Below are 18,179 nucleotides of genomic sequence, written 5' to 3'. Positions count from 1 at the left end.
CAAGAGGCTGAAATTAACCTTAAATGCCCACCAAAAAGGGTCTGGTTAAATAACATATGGGCATCCGTAAGACTGCATAACATGCAACTGTTAAGACGACAGAGGAAAATAAACATGTACTCACATGGCACAGTCTCCATGATACACTGAGTGAAACGAGCCAGGTGCAGAAATGTGTGGAGTATGCTGCTGTTTGGGGAAAAGAGGAGGAGGATATGTGTACATGTACTTACAAGTTTGTGCAAACACAAACGCATCTATGTATGCATTAACATATAAATCAACACATAAATAGCTCTGAAAACTCACAAGCGTGCCTTTTTTGAGGGGGCTATTCAAGGAATGGGAGGTTTGAAAGCAAGTTTTTACAACATTGTGAATATATTACTAAAAAACAAACAACAACAAAAACCCCACCTCTATCATGCGTCAATCCATACTTTTTTGCGAACTTTTACTTGGTGCGTGACTGACGTATTTAAAATATGCCCTAAACGCTGCTTTGAAGGCGTGCGAGGGTGGGGAGAGGACCTTTTATTTCCTCCCGCAGTGAAGCCAATAAAAAGTATGACTGGATTCAGCCCAACCTCGTGCTCCGTGGCTCAGTGGCTCGAGGGCTTTCTCCTCGCTGCCCTCCCCCAGCCCCGTTGCCAGCCCGTCAGTGCCCTCGGATTTTGCCATCTGGCGGGAGTCCCTGCTTCCTCCTTAGAGGGCAGCAGCGGGGCGTCTCGGGGACGCATGCGCCCCAATTTGCGCCCAGGGAATTAAAAGAAAGACGGGGGTGGGGCGGTGGGGCGGGGGGAAGCCCCAACCAAACACAAGCTCCAAACAAAACCCAGACGGAGAAAGGCGCGCGGCCCTGAGCCCCGGGGCGGTGGAGGCGCCCCCGCCCTCGCCCGCGCCCCCGGCCGCAGCGTGATGCGCACGGACCGGCCCGCGACGCCCGGGCCGCCACTGTGCCCGCACCTGGACGCCGGCCCGGTGGCCGCGCCCCGCCGCGATCGCTCGCCGCAGCGGCTTGCTCCGAGTGTCCCGGCGCCGGTGGGGGCCCTCGCTCTCCATGGGGCTGAGGGACTGGCTGAGAACCGTGTGCTGCTGCTGCCGGTGCAAGTGCCTGGAGGAGCCTGCCCTGCCCGAGAAGGAGCCCCTGGTCAGGTGGGTGCGCCGCCCTGGCCCCGATCTGGGGTTACCTGGCCGCAGGAGGCGGCGTGTGGAGACCTGTGTGCTTCTCTGAGGTGGGGAAGTGGCCTGGCTGTAAGGTCCCATTGAGGCGCAGATTCAGCCCCTTGATCCTTTACAGGATGTCGTGGGTTTGTTCCTTGGGTAAGACTTTTGCCCCAAAGCACATATCCTCGGGGGCACCTGACACCCAGGGGGATGCCTGTGGAAGGGGCCAAAAATTCGGGTGCAGTGCCTGGGCAGGCAAGTAGGAGAGAGAAGTTTCCGTAGGGATCTGATAAAATACAACTGTGTCTGGGTATTTGATAGGCATATTACAGTGCAATAGGCAACTGAGGATTTCTATGTCACTCAGCAAGAAAGTTGGATACTTCGTCATTAAATTTTATTATCACAAGAAGACAATTTTAGTGGCTGAGCACAAGGAAATATTTTTCACATAAAAAAAATGCATATTTTATCAAGGGACAGCCTATTCACTAGGATGTGGATTCAGTATAGGTTAAGCTATGAAGTGTGAGGAAATTCAGCGCTCATTAGCAATATGCTAAGAGGCTTTGTGAAGAGGCCGTAAAACACAGTTTTGTTCAGGGCTGTGATTTTAAGCAATGATTTTATATTTTGAGCTTGCTGAAATTAAGGTTCCACTAGGTCATGCCTCAGGGGTAGATATGACAGAAATAGAATATTTAAGATGAAATTAGGAAAAAGTATGTAAGGCGGAATTCCAGGGTTGGGTAAGCAAGTACTAAAGCCATGGTTTCTATCTTATGAAGTATGCAACTAATATAAAGTTTTCACCACTTTTTCCAAAGCATGATTTACTTTTTCTTATTCTGTCAAGTTCAAAGAATTCCCTTGACTTTGGAGATCTTACATAACCCCTTTCTGCCTGTCCACTCTTATTTTCCAGTACATTAAACACTGTATACTACTTGCTGCTGGAGGAAGGATCCACTCTTAGCTTGCCTCAAGTGGTGACCTTTATCCTTGCTGCCCCTCCTAAATGCTGTTTTTCAAGGCCTCTTCAAGCAGTCTTTTTTGATTACTTTGCCCTTATTCATCTTTGCCTCCTATGATTTAAGACTTAGAATTTACCATCTGCTTCTCACTGCTTAGTGGGCACACATGTTGGCTGTTTGTCATGTTTATTATATATAAAAAACAGTCATATGCACAATTGTTTTTGATTGCTCTTGCTGATGGTACTCTACTTAGATTTTTAGATTATTGTTGGCAGGGAGAAACTAAGTAACCTACCCCTAGTCTAGAAGGCAGTAGGTACCAATCTAGAATGTCATGCTTGGGTTATACACTCCACTTGTCAGTGCTTTAGTAACATGAAATACAGCCTTTGACTTAGTTTCATAGTCAGAACCCTGGGTATTTCCAATTTTCTGTCCAGGACTGCTATTTCAGTAAATAGTTTTGGTTGTTTTAAAATCTAGACCATCTCCTGCCTTGGCTTATATCCAGTGAATTTTGCAAGTGATTTTAGGACAGGGTCAATAGCACAGTGCTTATGAATTAGATTGCCCAGGATGAATCAACTCATCCAACCCGGTGACCTGGCATGAGTTATTAAAATTATTTGTGCCTCAATTTCCTCATCTATAAAATGGGGATGGTAATAGTATGTACTTCAAAGGGTTGCAGTGAGAGATGAAAGGAGATAATACATGAAAAGTGCTTAGTATAGTGTCTGATACATAGCAACCACTCAATAAATTTTAGTTATTATTAATTATCATTGTTATTCTTCTGAGCATGTGAATATGAGTGGACTGGTTTCATGTGGTTTAGTGTCATACTGGCACCATTTCAATATATAATTTGGGAAGAGCAGGTTATTAATGGACATGTGGTATGGTCTATATGGGTACCTGCATGTTCTTTCCTACCCAAGTCATCTGAAGGTCAGGTTTGAAATCTTTATTTTTTTCAGTGGTTTTTAGTATATTCACAAAGTTGTGCAACCATCACCACTATCTAACTCCAGCACATTCTCTTTACCCAAAAGAGGAACACCATACCCATTCATTAGCAATCACTCTTCCCACTCCCCCTAACCCTCACCCAGGCAACCACTAATCTATTTTCTGGCTTTATAGATTTGCTTATTTTGGATATTTTGTGTAAATAGATTCATATAATATGTGGTCTTTTGAGTCTGGCTTCTTTCACGTAGCATAATGGTTTCAAGGTTCATTGTGTTGTAGCGTGTACATATCAGCACTTCATTCCTTTTTATGGCTGGATAATAGTCCATTGTATGGATATACCACATTGTGTTCATCCATTCAGCTGATTGACATTTGGGTTGTTTCCACTTTTTGGCTATTATGAATAGTGCTGCTATATGATCATTCATGTACAGGTTTCTTTGCAGACATATGCTTTAATTCTTTTGGGTAATTACCTAGGAGTGGAATTACTAGATCACATGGTAACTGCATAATTAGACTTTTGAGGAACTGCCTTGTTTCCCAAAGTGACTGGTTTGAAATCTTTTTTTTTTTTTTTTTTTGGCAGCTGGCTGGTAAGGGGATCTGAACCCTTGACCTTAGTGTTACAACACTGCACTCTAACCAACTGAGCTAATCAGCCGGCCCTGGTTTGAAATCTTGATGTGGTGAAATCATGTAGTCAGGTGGTCTGAATTTATTATTGTATTGAGACTTTATTCTTCATGTTATTTTTTTCCATCTCCAAAAAAACATTTTGTTCAGACATCTTCTGGGCAAATCTTTTATTATCTAAAAGAATGGTTTTCAAGTCTTATTTTACTCCCTGAGACCACAGTGCGTGGAAGAGGTGCAGTCAGGGAAGACGACATTTGCCATCTGTGTGCATGATCACCTACAGTCCTTTTCCAGAATGCACCAGGGACTCTTGTTAGTTCGGGAAAAACAATTCTTGGTCTCAGCTGGCATGCCAGTCTAACAATGCCACTTACCTTTTTGACCTTGCTTCTTTTGCTTTTTCTGGAACCTTGTACCTAAGAGGGAATGCCGGTGCCTTCTCTGATTTGCATTTGTATTTCTCTCTGTCCCATTGGTTTTTTTTTTTCTTTCCTCTTTCTCTAGAAATATGCTGAGACCTCCCTTGACTGAAAATTCATCTTGATGTTGCCATCTGCTGTCTTTTGTGTCATGCACAAATGTCTTTAAGGAGTAGTCAACTGTACCCCCACCTCTTTCTTCACCACTCTTTTTGTTTTTTTTTTGTCTAGAATCGCCTGATAAACTTGCTAAAAATGAAACTTCTGGGACCCATCCCCAAAGATCATGATTCACTGGATGGGGCCTGGGAATCTGCATTTTTAGTAAATATGCCAGGTGGTTTTGCTGGAGGTGATCTGGAGATTCCCTTCAAGAAACATGGTTCTAAAAGTTTATGCTTGAGATGGGATTGAGGGATTGCTGACCTCTAAGTGGGGCAAGCCCATTTGGGTAGCATCCATTTATTAAGTGAGTAATTATTGGGCTCTTACTATTTGCTTAGCACTGAAATCTGGTTTCTGCTCCCTGTATAATTACATGAAAATTGTTCTCTTGAAAGTTACAGGAGAAAAAGGCTGGCTGGTTAGCTCGTTTGGTTAGAGAGTGGTGCTAGAACACCAAGATCAAGGGTTAGGATTCCCATATCGGTCATCCACGAAAAAAAAGAAAGAAAAGAGGGTTACAGGAGAAAGAAATTGGGTGTTCATTTCTCAGTGGACATGGAATACCTCTGTGCTGACCATTCATCTCTTCTCTCACATTTTCCCCTCCCCTGGCTTCTCTGATTTTGCATTCTTTAGCCTTTTTGCTTGTGATCAGCCTAATCTAGCTAGTTTCCCACCTAGTGACTTTTCCAATGCTCAGTTTTTAAGGCTCATTTCAATTGCCACCTTTCTGATGAAACCTTAGAAATTTTCCGCAAGAAGTTATGGCGTCTCTTTTCTTTCTTTCTACCCCTCAGGTTACTTATTGCATTCTGCCTGGTATTATAGTTACAAGGGGGGTGTGTAACCCCAGTGAAACTGGAGGGGGCTGAATTGTACTCACCTTAGCATCCCCTGTAGTGACCAGCACAGTGCCTGACACAGACTAGCATCTGAATAAATACTTTTTGATTAATAATAATTATAATAATAAAACTTAATGTATTAATTGCTTGCTAAGTGTACATTTTTTTAAAGAAAGTATTTTAAACAAAACCTGAAGAATAATAGAGCAAACACTTGTATACGCAGCTCCCACCTTAAGAGAGAAAACATTAACAATAGTGTTGATATTCTATCAACTCCATAGCTTCCTTCCCCTTCCACCTCCAAAGGTGACCTCTAAACTGAATCTGTGTTTAGCATTCTTAAACTTTATGTACGTGATGCATACTGCATGTAGGCTCTTGCATAAGTGAGATTTCTTAACATAATTCTGTCGTTTAATCATCACTATGACCAAATGAGATAAGTGTTCATTATCACCATTTATTAATGAGGAACCCCAGGCTTAGAGGATCCTTCCATCTAGATGTGGAAGCAGCCTGTCCCTGTGAACAAAGCCCCAGTAGGAGTTAGGAGACCAGGGACCTCGTTCCAGCTATTAACCTGCCGTGGGATTTGGGGGAAGTTTCTTAACTTCCTTGGACCTTAGTTTCTTCTTCTGTAAAATGGGGAGATCTGACTTTAGTGGTGATCTGGAAGGGCCGTTCCAGGCTTGATGGTCCTCTTTCTGTGTTAGCTGACATTCCGTTGGACCCAACGTGGAATACGGGAGCAGTTAGGCTGTCTGTAATACTGGGAAGGAGCCTGAAGGCCCAGCAGATGTGAATCCTGACCATTTGTCCAACTCTTGATGCCCAGAGTTGCATCACCAGCAAGTAGCTGAGTAAGCATTTTTTACTCAAGGAAGTTTAAGAACAAGTCTGGGCCTGGAGAAGGGACACCTGCCTGATCCTATCCCAGGTTTCAACCCTAAAGAAAGCCAAAGGTTTTGTTCAGTCTTTGAATCATACACTCAGTTTTCTCACCTTCACCCCAATTTTAGGGCTGAGTCATGTAAGATTCATCTTGTCAACCATCTATATAAGGTTTGAGGTTGTGTGCACCACTCTTCCCTACACTGACCACATTTCTAAAGTAGGGTAAATAAGAGTCAAAACATCGACAGCAAACCAGTATGCATTGACGAGAGGATAATAAACGTGAAAGCATTGTTTTGGTGTAGCTAGATTATTAATCGTCTGTCTGTAAAATAGTGAATGATATTTTGGTTCAAGATTTTATGTTACTAATTAAAAGAAACGTTTGAGGTATGTATTATTAGTTTTCTAGGGCCACCACAAGAAAGTACCACAAATTTGGTGGCCTAAAATAACAGAAAAATTTTTTTCACAGTTCTGGAAGCCATTAGTCTGAAATCAATGTGTCAGCAGGGCCACGCTCCCTCTGAAGGCTCTAGGGGAGAATCATGTCTTGCAGATTCCAGCTTCTGCTGGTGCCTGTGTCCCTCGGCTGTGGCAGCACAGCTTCAGTCTTTGCCTCTGTGTCTCTGTGTCTTAAACTTCTCTCTCCTTTCTCTTATGAGTCATTGGATTTAGGGTCCACCCTAAAATCCATGATGATCTCATCTCAAGATCCCTAACTTAGTTATGTCTGCAAATCCCCTATTTCCAGATAAATTCACATTCATAGGTACCAGGGATTAGGACTTGAACGTATCTTTTGGGGGAACACTATTCAACCCATTACAGAGTAATTTTGGAAAAGTGTGCGAGCACAAAGCATTGGTTTTTATTTCACTTTGGTAGCATAACTTTCTTCCATCAGTGATAAAAGCATGCTCTTGCAATATGAAAATCCACATGAGCATGAGGTGTGGCCCTGGAGGCTCAGCTGCAGTTACCGTTAAGCAGAGAGATGCCTAAGTCTTCTGGAACCATAGAATCTACTGCCACATAACATCCAATACAGACTTCAGAGGCCTGGAAGAGACTAAACTGGAACACAGAGAGCTGGCTGCAGTGTGAATATCTTGCACTACAGCATCTTTCACGAGGGTTACTTTGAACATTTTCCGGGAAGTATAACTCCTACTCTCAAATTTGTATTGACTGTTGTTAGTAACTGATCAGCATTATCATGACTGTCCAGTTGTTCAAAAACAAAGCAAGAAATGGAAAGAATTAAAACAAAACTGTAGTTATGTTTTTATTCATGACTCTCTCTTAAGGCACCCAAGTGGACCATGTAATGAGCTTCCAAATCTGTTTTGGTCCCTGCTCTTCTCAATACCCATCTGCAGCTTCCGTTCATGATAACAGAATTTATGCCCATATCTGTGGGCAATGAACAGAGAACAGACGTTAGTGTTATATTTTTCTACAGTGCCTGGAATTCCCATTAGAGAAAAATCTAATAAAATTTCATTTGACTCTAGATGATTGTTTTGTGCCCATACAAGCAGTCGTTCTAAGAAGGAACTGATCTGGGCCTATGGGTGTGGGACAGATTGAAAAGAGAAATGAATTTCCCCGAATGGCCCACAGGCCATAAGGAAGTAGTTTATTTTGAGTCGCACGGCTTCAGGGTGCAGAGGAGCATGAAAGGTTGAGGAGGAGAATGTCTCTCACAAATCGTCTTCCCTGACCCCCTCTCCTGATCCTCTATCAGTTGTATTTACGGAGTACCAGTCACTGTCATAAGGGTTTTGTGTCTGTTCACTAAATCCTAACCTTAACCTGTGGTCGTTTTCTATAATGTCACCTTGAACACTGAATGAGTAAATACTGGGCCATTGTTCCTAGAGGAAATACAGGGTTAAGTTCCTGTGAGCTGATTGCAGGATTAGATTCCTGTCAACAGATCAACACATAACCTTGTTTTATGTGTTTCTGCTTAAAGGCACCTTATTTAGTATATATTGTTGATTCATTGACGTTGAACATAGGGCCAACAGCACTACATCTCACATCTATGCTCTAAACCGTAAAATCACCAACAAAAGTGCCAAAAAAATGTGGCACTAAATAGACCACAAAAAAGACATTTGTTTCCAATAGGAGAGCTGAAACAAGAAGGCAGAGCGTTGCCTCTTTGACCTTGGCTGGGAATGTGGGCCTTGGTACATGTCCATGAATGACCTTGAAAGCATCACTCGTGGGCCGAGCCCGTGGCACACTCGGTAGAGTGCTGCGCTGGGAGCGCGGCGACGCTCCCGCCGCGGGTTCGGATCCTATATAGGAATGACCGGTGCACTCACTGGCTGAGTGCCGGTCACGAAAAAATGACAAAAAAAAAAAAAAAGAAAGAAAGCATCACTAGTATTGATTTTTGGAGTTACAGATAAATTTTAGTGGGTGGGAGAATTTGCAAATATGGAATCTGCACATAATGTGGATCAGCTGTAATTATATCTATAATCTCCGCTTGAGGCACAGAGAGCTTCAGTAACTTACTCAGAGGTACACATGGCTAAGTGGGGATTCATGTCCTGTTATATTTCAATGCCACAGAATGAGCAGAGCCCTTCTAGTGTGCAGAGAGGTGTGTAACTAGCTGCTTATGTGGTGTGCACTAGAAATAGTGTTTAGAGTATAAGACTTTCCCCGAATTGTCATAGATCAGGGTCCAGAAACACTGGTCCCATTTTCCTGTGTTGAGTCTAGCGAGACTAGGTGCCATAGGAAAGAGGGATGAGGGTAAGGGAGAGCTCATGACATTTAAAAGGGCATCACCACCAACTCTACAAGTACAATAATTTTTTACATTTGTAGAGTTTTTCATTTTACATCGTGGACTCACATAACCTTTGTGCTGATCAAAATCATCTTCTACTCTTGGAAGGGCTTTAAAAACAGGTTGGCGAATGTGCCAGTGTCAGTGAGACCTCTCAGACCAGAGCCCAGATGGTCTTTCTTCCTCATGACATTCTGTTGGGTTTACCAGAGCCAGGTCTCTGAGCAGACTGGGAAGAGTTGACACATCTCATCCATGGCTTCCTGCAAAAACCTGCAGTTTACAAAGCCCTGGGGCCAGACAGAGATTCACAGGAAGTTCCTGCGGGGGCGCAAAGGATTCCTGCTATAGGAAGGTGCCCTTGGTTTAAGAATCCCTTTCCAGTGCTGGCCATTTTACCTTCTTGAAAGACAAAGGAGAGACAGGAGAGGGTCATTGTGCTGTTCCTGGAACAGAGCCTCAGGTCCAATAAATAGGAGGTACCCACTTTACAGGAAGTCAGACATTCCAAATTCATGAGGATGACTTTTAAAGGTTTCTTCCCAGGCAACCCCACAGCATCCCTCTTCTCTTTTTGTGACTTGCATTAGTCAGTTTTAGTGACATTGGAAGTTCCCAAAAAGATGAAATTTCTTTCTCTTACATATCATGTGATCTAGGTTTCCTGGAACTTTTTATTCTCTAGATATCTGGAAGTGATTGTTTCACTCACTTTTATTTAAAAGATAAGTTCTGCTTAAATGTTGGCTAACACAGTTTATTCTGTTAGCTACTGAAGTCCTTTTTAGTTGATTAATAAACATTTGTTTTGTGCCATTTATGTATCGTGCACTCTATTCTTTTGTGCCCTTTTAGGAGATAATTTTGGTGAGAAAGTATGTATCTAAAGAACACCCGTACTATTTGACAGTGTCCTGAATTGCCTCTTAGTCTTTTTCTTTAAACTTTTAAGAACTTGTGCTGCTGTGTGTGACATCACAGACAAAACACATATAAAAGTCGGTAGAGTATAGAGAACAACTATAAAGTGAACACTCCTGTGACCGCCACCCAGGACAAGAGACAGCTATAGTTGTCCCCATGTCTCCTCCCTGCTCATATCTAGACTTCTGTGAGAGTCATTCCCTTCTTTTTCTTTATAACTTTCCCTCCTATGTATGCACCTTAAAGGTGTACTGTAGTTTTGTCTGCTTTTAAACTTTACATAAATGGAGTCCAACTTGTGTGTTCTCATCCGACTCACTTTGTTCAACTTTGTGAGATGTATCCATGTGTGTTGCTAAGTTCATGGTTCCTATTGCTTTGTAGTATATTCCATTTTGTACACCCGTTCAGCTATTGTGGACTTTAGTGTGGTTTCCAGTTTGGGGCTATTGAACATGGTTTAGATTTTAAAGTCAGCACATAGGTGGAATTCATTGTTCATTCTTCAAACATACCAGCCTTCTCCTGTTTCCTCAAATATATCAAACATACACCTGTCTCAGGGCCTTTCTACTTCCTGCCCTCTTTGCCTAGAATATTCTTCCTCTGGTTACCTGCATGGTTAAGTCCCTCACTTTATTCAGGTTTCTGCTTAAAGTCATTTTATCAGAAAATTCTTGCCTGACCACCCTCTTTAAAACAGTGCCCCAACCCCTCTCTGTCTCTTATTCACTGTACATTTCTCCATAGTCCTAATCATCATCTGACATAAAACTATGTGCTTATCATCTGCTTCCTCCCACAAGACTCTAAGCCTGACCTTCATATATTTAAACACCTGAAAAAATGTTAAGAGTTTGTCTATGAACCTGAAGACACAGGTTCCAGCCTTATCTCTACTATTCAGAGAGCCCTGTGATCTTGGGAAAGAAGAGTTCATTCATTCATCAACTATTTATTGAGCATCTACTATGTGCCAGGTGCGGTTCTAAGCACTCGAGATACATCACTGAGCAAAATAGATATAGATCCCTGTTCTCATGGGGCTTTTATTCTCATTGTGGTGGTGGTAGGGGCACAATAAACAGTAAACATAATAAGTAAACTAGGAGATAAATAAGTGTAGGAAAAAGAAAAGGAAGAGCAGGGGAAGGGGGCATGTTTGCAATTTTAAATAGATTGATCAGGGCAGGCCTCATTGAGGGGGTGATGTTTAAACAAAAAATTGACAGAGGGGAAGGTATGTGGAAATCTGGAGGAAAACATTGTGTAAAGGCCGTGAGGTCAGAGGGTGACTGATGGGTGGAGGGAACAGCAAAGAGGCCAGAGTGAGTGGGGGTGTCATGCCAGGCCTGTGGATCATTGTAGGGCTTTGGCTTATATTCTAAGTCAGATGGGAGCCACTGGTGGGTTTTGAGTTGAGGGATGGCATGATATGATTTACATATTAAAAGAATCACTTTGGCTGTTATGTGAAAAATAGAGTTGGTAGAAGGCAGCTATGGAAAGAAGTAGAAGATAAAAACACTATTGCAGCAATTCTTATACAAGGTGTAAGAAGCCTTGGCTCAGGCTGTAGTGGTAGAGATGGATATTTTTTGAATATAGAGCCAATAGGATTTTTTGATGGATTGGGTGTAGGGGATGAGGGACTAGGGTTGATTTCAAGCGCCTGAGCAAGCAGAAGGATGGAGCTGCCGTCACTGGAGTGGGGAGCCTGCTGGTGGTTAGGTTTAGTGGGGAAATCAAGTGCTCGATTTTGACCATGCTGAGCTTGTGCTGTCTATTAAACACCCAAGTGGAGCTGGAAGTCTGAAATTTGGGAGAAAGGTCTGAGTGGAGATACAGTTGTGGATTTGGGACTCTTCCTCATGTAGATGTTATTTAAAGGCATGAGACTGGATGAACTGACAAGAAGTGGAAGAGAGAAGAGATTAAGGACTGAGCCTTATCTTCCCAAGCCCCAGCATTTCCTCAGCTGGAGGAAATAAACATAAAGCTTGCCCTGCCTACTTCATCGGGTCTTGTCTCTTCAAGCCTTGAAAGCATGATACAGATGAATGGAACACAATCACATGGGGCTCTGGGAAGTCTAACGGGTAGGAGCACATCAGGAAGGAGTACCAGAAAAGAGGTGCCCGGTGTTTTTCTCTCTTCACATTGAGGTAGGTCATATCCTTGGTGTTGAAGGAAGTCATGAGCCTAGATGTTAAAATGGAAGGAAGGAAGAGAGGGTGGAGGTGAGGAAAGAAGGATGGAGAGATAAGGGATCTTAGATGCACCTGTTCCTTCACAGGGAGATTTCAGTAGAGGGAGGAAGGGAAAGTTCTAGAAGCCAGGGGGCTAATAGGCCAGCCAGTTCCTAGTGGGGAATCAGACAAAGAGGCTTTGAGTAGTCCAGGGGGGTGGACCAGCAGCCTCCTGAGATGTTTGAGTAGACCTTTGTTACTGTTTACTGGAGATTTATCTCTTCACTGTTTTCAGACCTTCTGTTTTAAACCAGCAGTCACCGACACAGGGCCTGTGGGGAGAGCCATGAAGTCACTGGAAGTTCTGGCGTTGGTAGCCTGTGTGCACCGTATTTTTTGTAGGGCCTTCCAAGATCTTTTACACATGGTTCTTGATATTAGTGAGGAATTGCAGGGAACTCTTGGTAAATAGCTTTAATCCTGACTAGCACTTTGCAGCCATGTCCCTAGGCAGAGGGAGTTTAGTACTTCTAAACCTTAAGTCTCCTTTTTGTTATATATCATGTTGAAAGAAAAAACTCCAGATCGATTGGGTCTTGTGCCCCTAGGTGGGGTTAGAAGTGGAATTCGAGACGTTTCTTATCCTACCTTTCGGGAGTGAAAGCAGCTTCTGTTCAGTATGTAACATCAGAGCAACCTCTCAAATTCCTGAAATTAATAAAATATTTATCACCAGCAGATGGTGGCCGGGGGCAAAATAGCTGCTCTCACTTTCTTTAGAACCGTTTAGAAATCATTATATGGGGGAGGGAGAGAAAGTGCAGCTCCTGACCTGCAGCTCCCTTCCTTCTGTCTCCTGTCTTCCCGTGGCTTCTCGGGTCCAGACCTCAGGGACTTTGCACTGAATTCTCTCTACACACTCCCCAGAGCCCTTCCTGGTCTGGGATACAGAGGTTTCCAAGCTGCTTTGCCTTAGGCTGTTTCTTTAGGCTTTTCTCTTTTCTGTTCTTTCTGCCGTAAGGGTCCATGGTTTTAAAACAAAGAGGATTGATGCCTTGACCGGTGGCAGTGAGGGAGTACAAGGAGTGGGGATTAGTATGCAGAGGGCAGAACCTGAGGTCCTGGGAGGCTTCTGATGCTGCTCAGTGAGGTCACGACCCTCATTCATGTTCACCTTGGCCAGCATTTTGAAGAAAAAAAAAAAAGAGCTTATTTATTTAGCGGTAGAACCCCACATTTTCTATGCCTCAAAGAAACCTGACTCATAACGACTGAGTAAGAAGGTGCAGGACAGAGGTGCAGGTGGAGGGAGGCAATGGGTAAGGGGAGGCTGCTCTGTAGCAGCGAGCAGGCTGCAGGAGCTCGGAGCAAACACCGCTGCTGTGCTGAGGGCCGGTGCCCAGCCAGAGGCAGAGAGGCCTGCTTTACACTGTCCCCGGAGTATCAGTGACTAGGCAGAGTCAGGGGACACCAGGGGAACATCGCTCCTAATTAGGGCGGGGCTGGAGGAAGGGAGAACTCAGGAGGCGATTACATACCTGTGAGCACTTCTAAACAGAGACAGAGAGATACAGAGACAGCTAGAGAAGGGAGAGACAGAGAGAGAGAAACAGAGCAAGGTCGTGAGAGGGTGGGGGGACTGGCCAGGGAGGCAGCGGGGTAATCTTCTCAAAACAGGAAAAGAAACCGTGGCTTAGTAAAGCAAAAGGTGGCTAGATTATTTATGGTTAAATGTAATTTTACTGATTATTCAGGTAGATACTGGCTACTTTCTAAACCTCCTGCGTTAGGAAGTTTTAAAAAGGTGATAACAATGAGTTATGTCTGGGACTTCGTTTAGTGGATTGGCTCACAGCTCAGTTTGTTTCGTTCAGCAAGTAAAGCAACTACTCTGTGCCAGACCCTGCCAGGTGACTTGGGGTATAGAAGAAACACTGGATACAATCCCTGCCTTTGAAGAACTTATCAAGTCATTGAGTAGTCAAGACTTATAAAAATGAAACAAATGTGGCGGAGTCAGGAAAGTTCTAGGGTTTCATTGCCCCAGAGGTGTGTTTGCCACAGTGTTGGCAGCTGCACAGCTCCTGCTGGAAGCTGTGCCACAGGTCTGGGCGACTCGTGGAGATGCTGTCCCTGGGAGGAGCCCCAAGGGAGTTTGCTGGTTGCGCAGGGAACATCCACACACGCAGTTGTTATCTGAGCTGCTCTGTTCGTGGGCACATGCCAGTCACAGCATTTGAATGTCCAGTTGTATGACACATGGGCTCAGAGACGCCCCGTCAGGGACCTCACACTGGGGGGATTGTCAGCTGGCTCTCTGGCCTGGAGAAGTCAGGCAACTCAGTATTCTTGTCCCTATCTGTCGAGTGGGGCAATGCCACCCACCTGTCCTACCTCAGGTGGTTGTGTAAAGGGAGGGATGGAATTCGGGAGCCCTTGGTTCAAGCACTGAATATATAATGCAGTAGTGGCTTGTCATCAGCTGCAAGAACTCGTTAGGCAAAAAGAAATTGGAGTCAGTGCCCTTCATGTTATTGACACCTCTCGGGTGTCTGTCCACTCTTTGGAATTCCTCTGTGTCCAGCGGTCTCTCTTCCTTGGCTCACCTGTTCTCTGCAGTCCTCTACTCCCCTAGGTCTTGCCTCACCCCCATTCTTGGCTGTTCCTCTGATCCCGTGGCTTCGGTGGTGACATGAGGTGCATTTGTATTTCTTCCACATCTAGATCTCTGCCCTGTCCTCCCTCCTAAGCCCAGATCCTTGACATCACCCTGCATGTCCCGTGGGTTCATGAAGTCAGCTTTGACTTCTGCCCCCGTGCCCCAGTTCACGTCCACACCCTCACGGGTGGCCTTGGACTCCTCTCACTGTCACCTCTCTGCTGCCCGCCTGGGGCTGCCGTTGCCTCTCAAACGCTGCTGGCATCTCATTTCCACTCACTGCTGTTGCCCTAGCTCATGCCCTCATTCACTTTCACCTCGATCACCATTTCCAAATGTTTAAAATTAATGTTCATTTGTTTAGCAACAGAACCCCACCTTTCCTATGCCTCAAAGAATCTTTCTTGTGACCCTAGCAGAGAAGACTTGAATGGACTGGCCACTCTGGTGGTGTGGGTCTGTGCGCTTCTTTCTCTCTCTGCCAGAGACACCCTGCCCATCTCTTCCTTCACTCCTGCCCGCCTCGGCCCCAGCCCCAACTCTAGGACCTCAAAGAACGTGGCATGAAATCCGCTCTTGCCCTCGTGTAGTGGTTGATTATGACAGCCTCGAAGCCATCTCCTGTTCCTTCTTCCTCCAGAGTCATCTCTCTAAAACCCAGACCTGACAAAACTCAGCATTCCTTTGATAACTTGTCACAGTTCACAGAATAAAGCCTGAACTCTAGGGCTGTCTTCAGTCTGACTCCAAATTACCTTTCTTCTTGCTGTCCTGCCATTCCCTTGCTCTGTGCACCATGTCATGCAGTCATGCAGGAATTCTTGGAACTCCCAACCCTGTGGTGGCGTGAAGCCAACTCCTGCTTGAGCCCTTCCTTCTGCTAGGAATCCTTTGTCCTGGCCTATCTTCCTGGTGAACAGCTGTGCATTTCTCAGGCCTGGCTAAAGGTTGTCGCCTCCATGAAACCTTCATTGACCCCCTTTCTCACCACACATGGTTTATCACTTCTTCCTCTCTGCTCTGACTACATTCTGTGTAGACTTTTTTTTTAATTGCATGTATCTCATTGCACTATAGTCATGTTAAGACTATACATGTCAGAAACATAACGTCCTGTTTACTGTCACGTCCCCAAAGCACCCAGCCCCAGTACCCAGTATATAGCAGGCATCCTTTCCATGTTTATTTAATAAACAACTGAATAAATGAATGAATAAATTTGACATACTTATAAAGCCCGAGTGGGCAGGGCACCAAGGCATCATTTGCCTCCCTTTCACTGGGCCCTGTGCTGATCGAGGTAGCCGGCCTCCTGCCAATCTGGGTTCCAACATCCTGTCTCCACCTCTTGCCCTAGTTTTCCTAAGTGGGTTGTCTTTCCCAAGTCTGAGACCTTGATTGGCAGCTGGGCCTGTACCATGTCACTCTAGCAATGTAGCCCCTCCCTTGCTGGGTGGGTTCCTGCAACTGAACCTAAATCTGGTGACTGATACTTTGCTGTGACATTTTCTTAGTGCCAACTTCTGAGTATCTCATGTTCGTTTGTACCTTCAGCCCACCTGTCAGTTACTCTTATCTCTGCTTCCTGGGTGCCCTCTGCTTATCTGGGTGACTTCCTGTCCTCATGTGCCATTCACTCGTGTCACAGCTGCGTTGTTCACCCGCCCAAGACCAGGGGCATTCTAGCTGTGCTGCAGAGAATGGCATCATTCCCTGTCCAGGTGAATAAGCCAGAGAGCTCGGAGTGATCTTTAACTCCTACCACCACGCGCTACTTGCTCCCTCCCTCTGCCCCCAGGAGTTTGTCTCCAAATTCCCTTAATTCTACCTTACATAGTCCTGAACAGTGCACTTTTCTTCAGCTCCACACCATCATTCTAATATTTATACCGTTGTTTCTCACCTGTTACCTCAATTGCATCTTGATGACTCTCCCAAATCAGCTCCTGACCCCTCTAAAACATTCTCCATACTTTAGCCAGATGTAATGCTTTTAAAGATGTAATGTTGTTCATGTCCCATTACAGTGTTGCTTAAACCCCTCTCAAGTCTTGCCTTGCTTTTAGGAACAAAGACCGTAATAGAGGAGTCTTAGGAAACATGCCTGCAAAGCCCTTTGTCTAGCTCCAGCTACCTCCCAGTTCCCTTTCATTCTCTGGCCAATGCCCCCTTCTTCTAATGCCTACACCCTGTTTCCTCCCACCCTGGCCTCTGAACATTCTGTTTCCTTTGCCCGCAACTCCATTCTAGTCTTTAAATGTAAAGCTCAAGCATCCCTTCTTCATGATGCCTACCTGATGCCCACCTCCACTGGGATTTTCTTTTCCTTTTTCTTTTTTATTGCTTAGATAGAAAATTATTTTCTCAACATAGAAACAGAGGAAAACATCACAAATTAAATTTAAGATCAATTTATAAGGAACAAATTTAACAGTTGAAGATTAGCATCCTTAATGCAAAAAGAACTCTTAAAAATGAATTAGAAAAATCTAAGCAGAAATTTGGTGAAGGACATGAGCAGATAAGTCACACACCTCAAAGAAACACTCATGTCTGATAAGTACATTCTAAGATGTTGTTGCAGGGTAGGGGGCGGGGCTGGCCCTGGTCTCCTGTTTCAGGACCCTGGGCAGCTGGCTCCTTTGCTCGCCTCTCCACTGGGATTTTCTTTCTTTTTTTTTTTTTGACTGGTAAGGGGATCGCAACCCTCGGTATGGTGTGGTCCGCACCATGCTCAGCCAGTGAGCACTCCGGCCATCCCTATACAGGATCCGAACCTGCAGCCTTGGCACTACCAGCACCGCACCCTCCCGAGTGAGCCACGGGGCCGGCCCTCCACTGGGATTTTCTGCATATGCTTTCATGGCTCCCTAAACTCCTCCTTTATAGCACGAATCACAGTTTTTAGTCATATGATCAGGTGATCATTCATTAATGTGTTTCCCATACTATACTCTAGTGAGTCCAAGGACAGGGACTGTGTCTGTTGTTCACAGTTTTACTGAGCCCCGTGATTAAGGTGTAGTCTGTGCTTCATGCATATTATTATATGAAGTGAGTAGCCCCAGCAGGACTCTACCTGTTCTGTCCCATAGAAGCTAAACGGGGCTATGTACAGGCATGACCTAGACGTGATGCTGTGTCACTAATCTCTGTAGACCCAAACACGGGTCCCACCGTGAAAAGGTTAAATCATAAAGCAGATGTACAAAATGGGGCTACAGAAATTCTCATTCCACATCCCACATTATTATGGAAAGCATATGGACATGCATATTTATTAATTAATTTTCTTGGTGTTAAGACTTTGATAGATATTATATATCATCAAACTTTTAAGTGTATGTGCTTCCTTGAACTCGGAGCTGGTGAAAAGTTCGTCTCTTCTTGTTTTCTTCTTTTAATCACACAAGAATTCTATTCCCCATTGGATTTCCTTTTTTGTCTTAGCTGCTGGAGTACCCAGTGCTGAATTTCATGTTTAACTGTAGTAATTACCTCTGCT

General features: G+C 44.4%; 1 protein-coding gene across 1 annotated transcript in view; it reads left to right on the top strand.

The window, feature by feature from the left end:
• Positions 1-934: 934 nt before the first annotated feature.
• Positions 935-18,179, top strand: part of MREG (melanoregulin) — a 57,906-nt gene continuing 40,661 nt past the window's right edge. Inside the window, exon 1 of the mRNA XM_063107700.1 lies at positions 935-1,155. Coding sequence (XP_062963770.1) covers positions 1,061-1,155 — 95 coding nt within the window. The 5' untranslated portion in view covers positions 935-1,060. The remainder of the gene's footprint in view (positions 1,156-18,179) is intronic.

Source organism: Cynocephalus volans, chromosome 1, assembly GCF_027409185.1.
Source record: "Cynocephalus volans isolate mCynVol1 chromosome 1, mCynVol1.pri, whole genome shotgun sequence".
NCBI lineage: Eukaryota > Metazoa > Chordata > Mammalia > Dermoptera > Cynocephalidae > Cynocephalus > Cynocephalus volans.
This window is presented reverse-complemented; position numbering and strand designations above follow the sequence as displayed.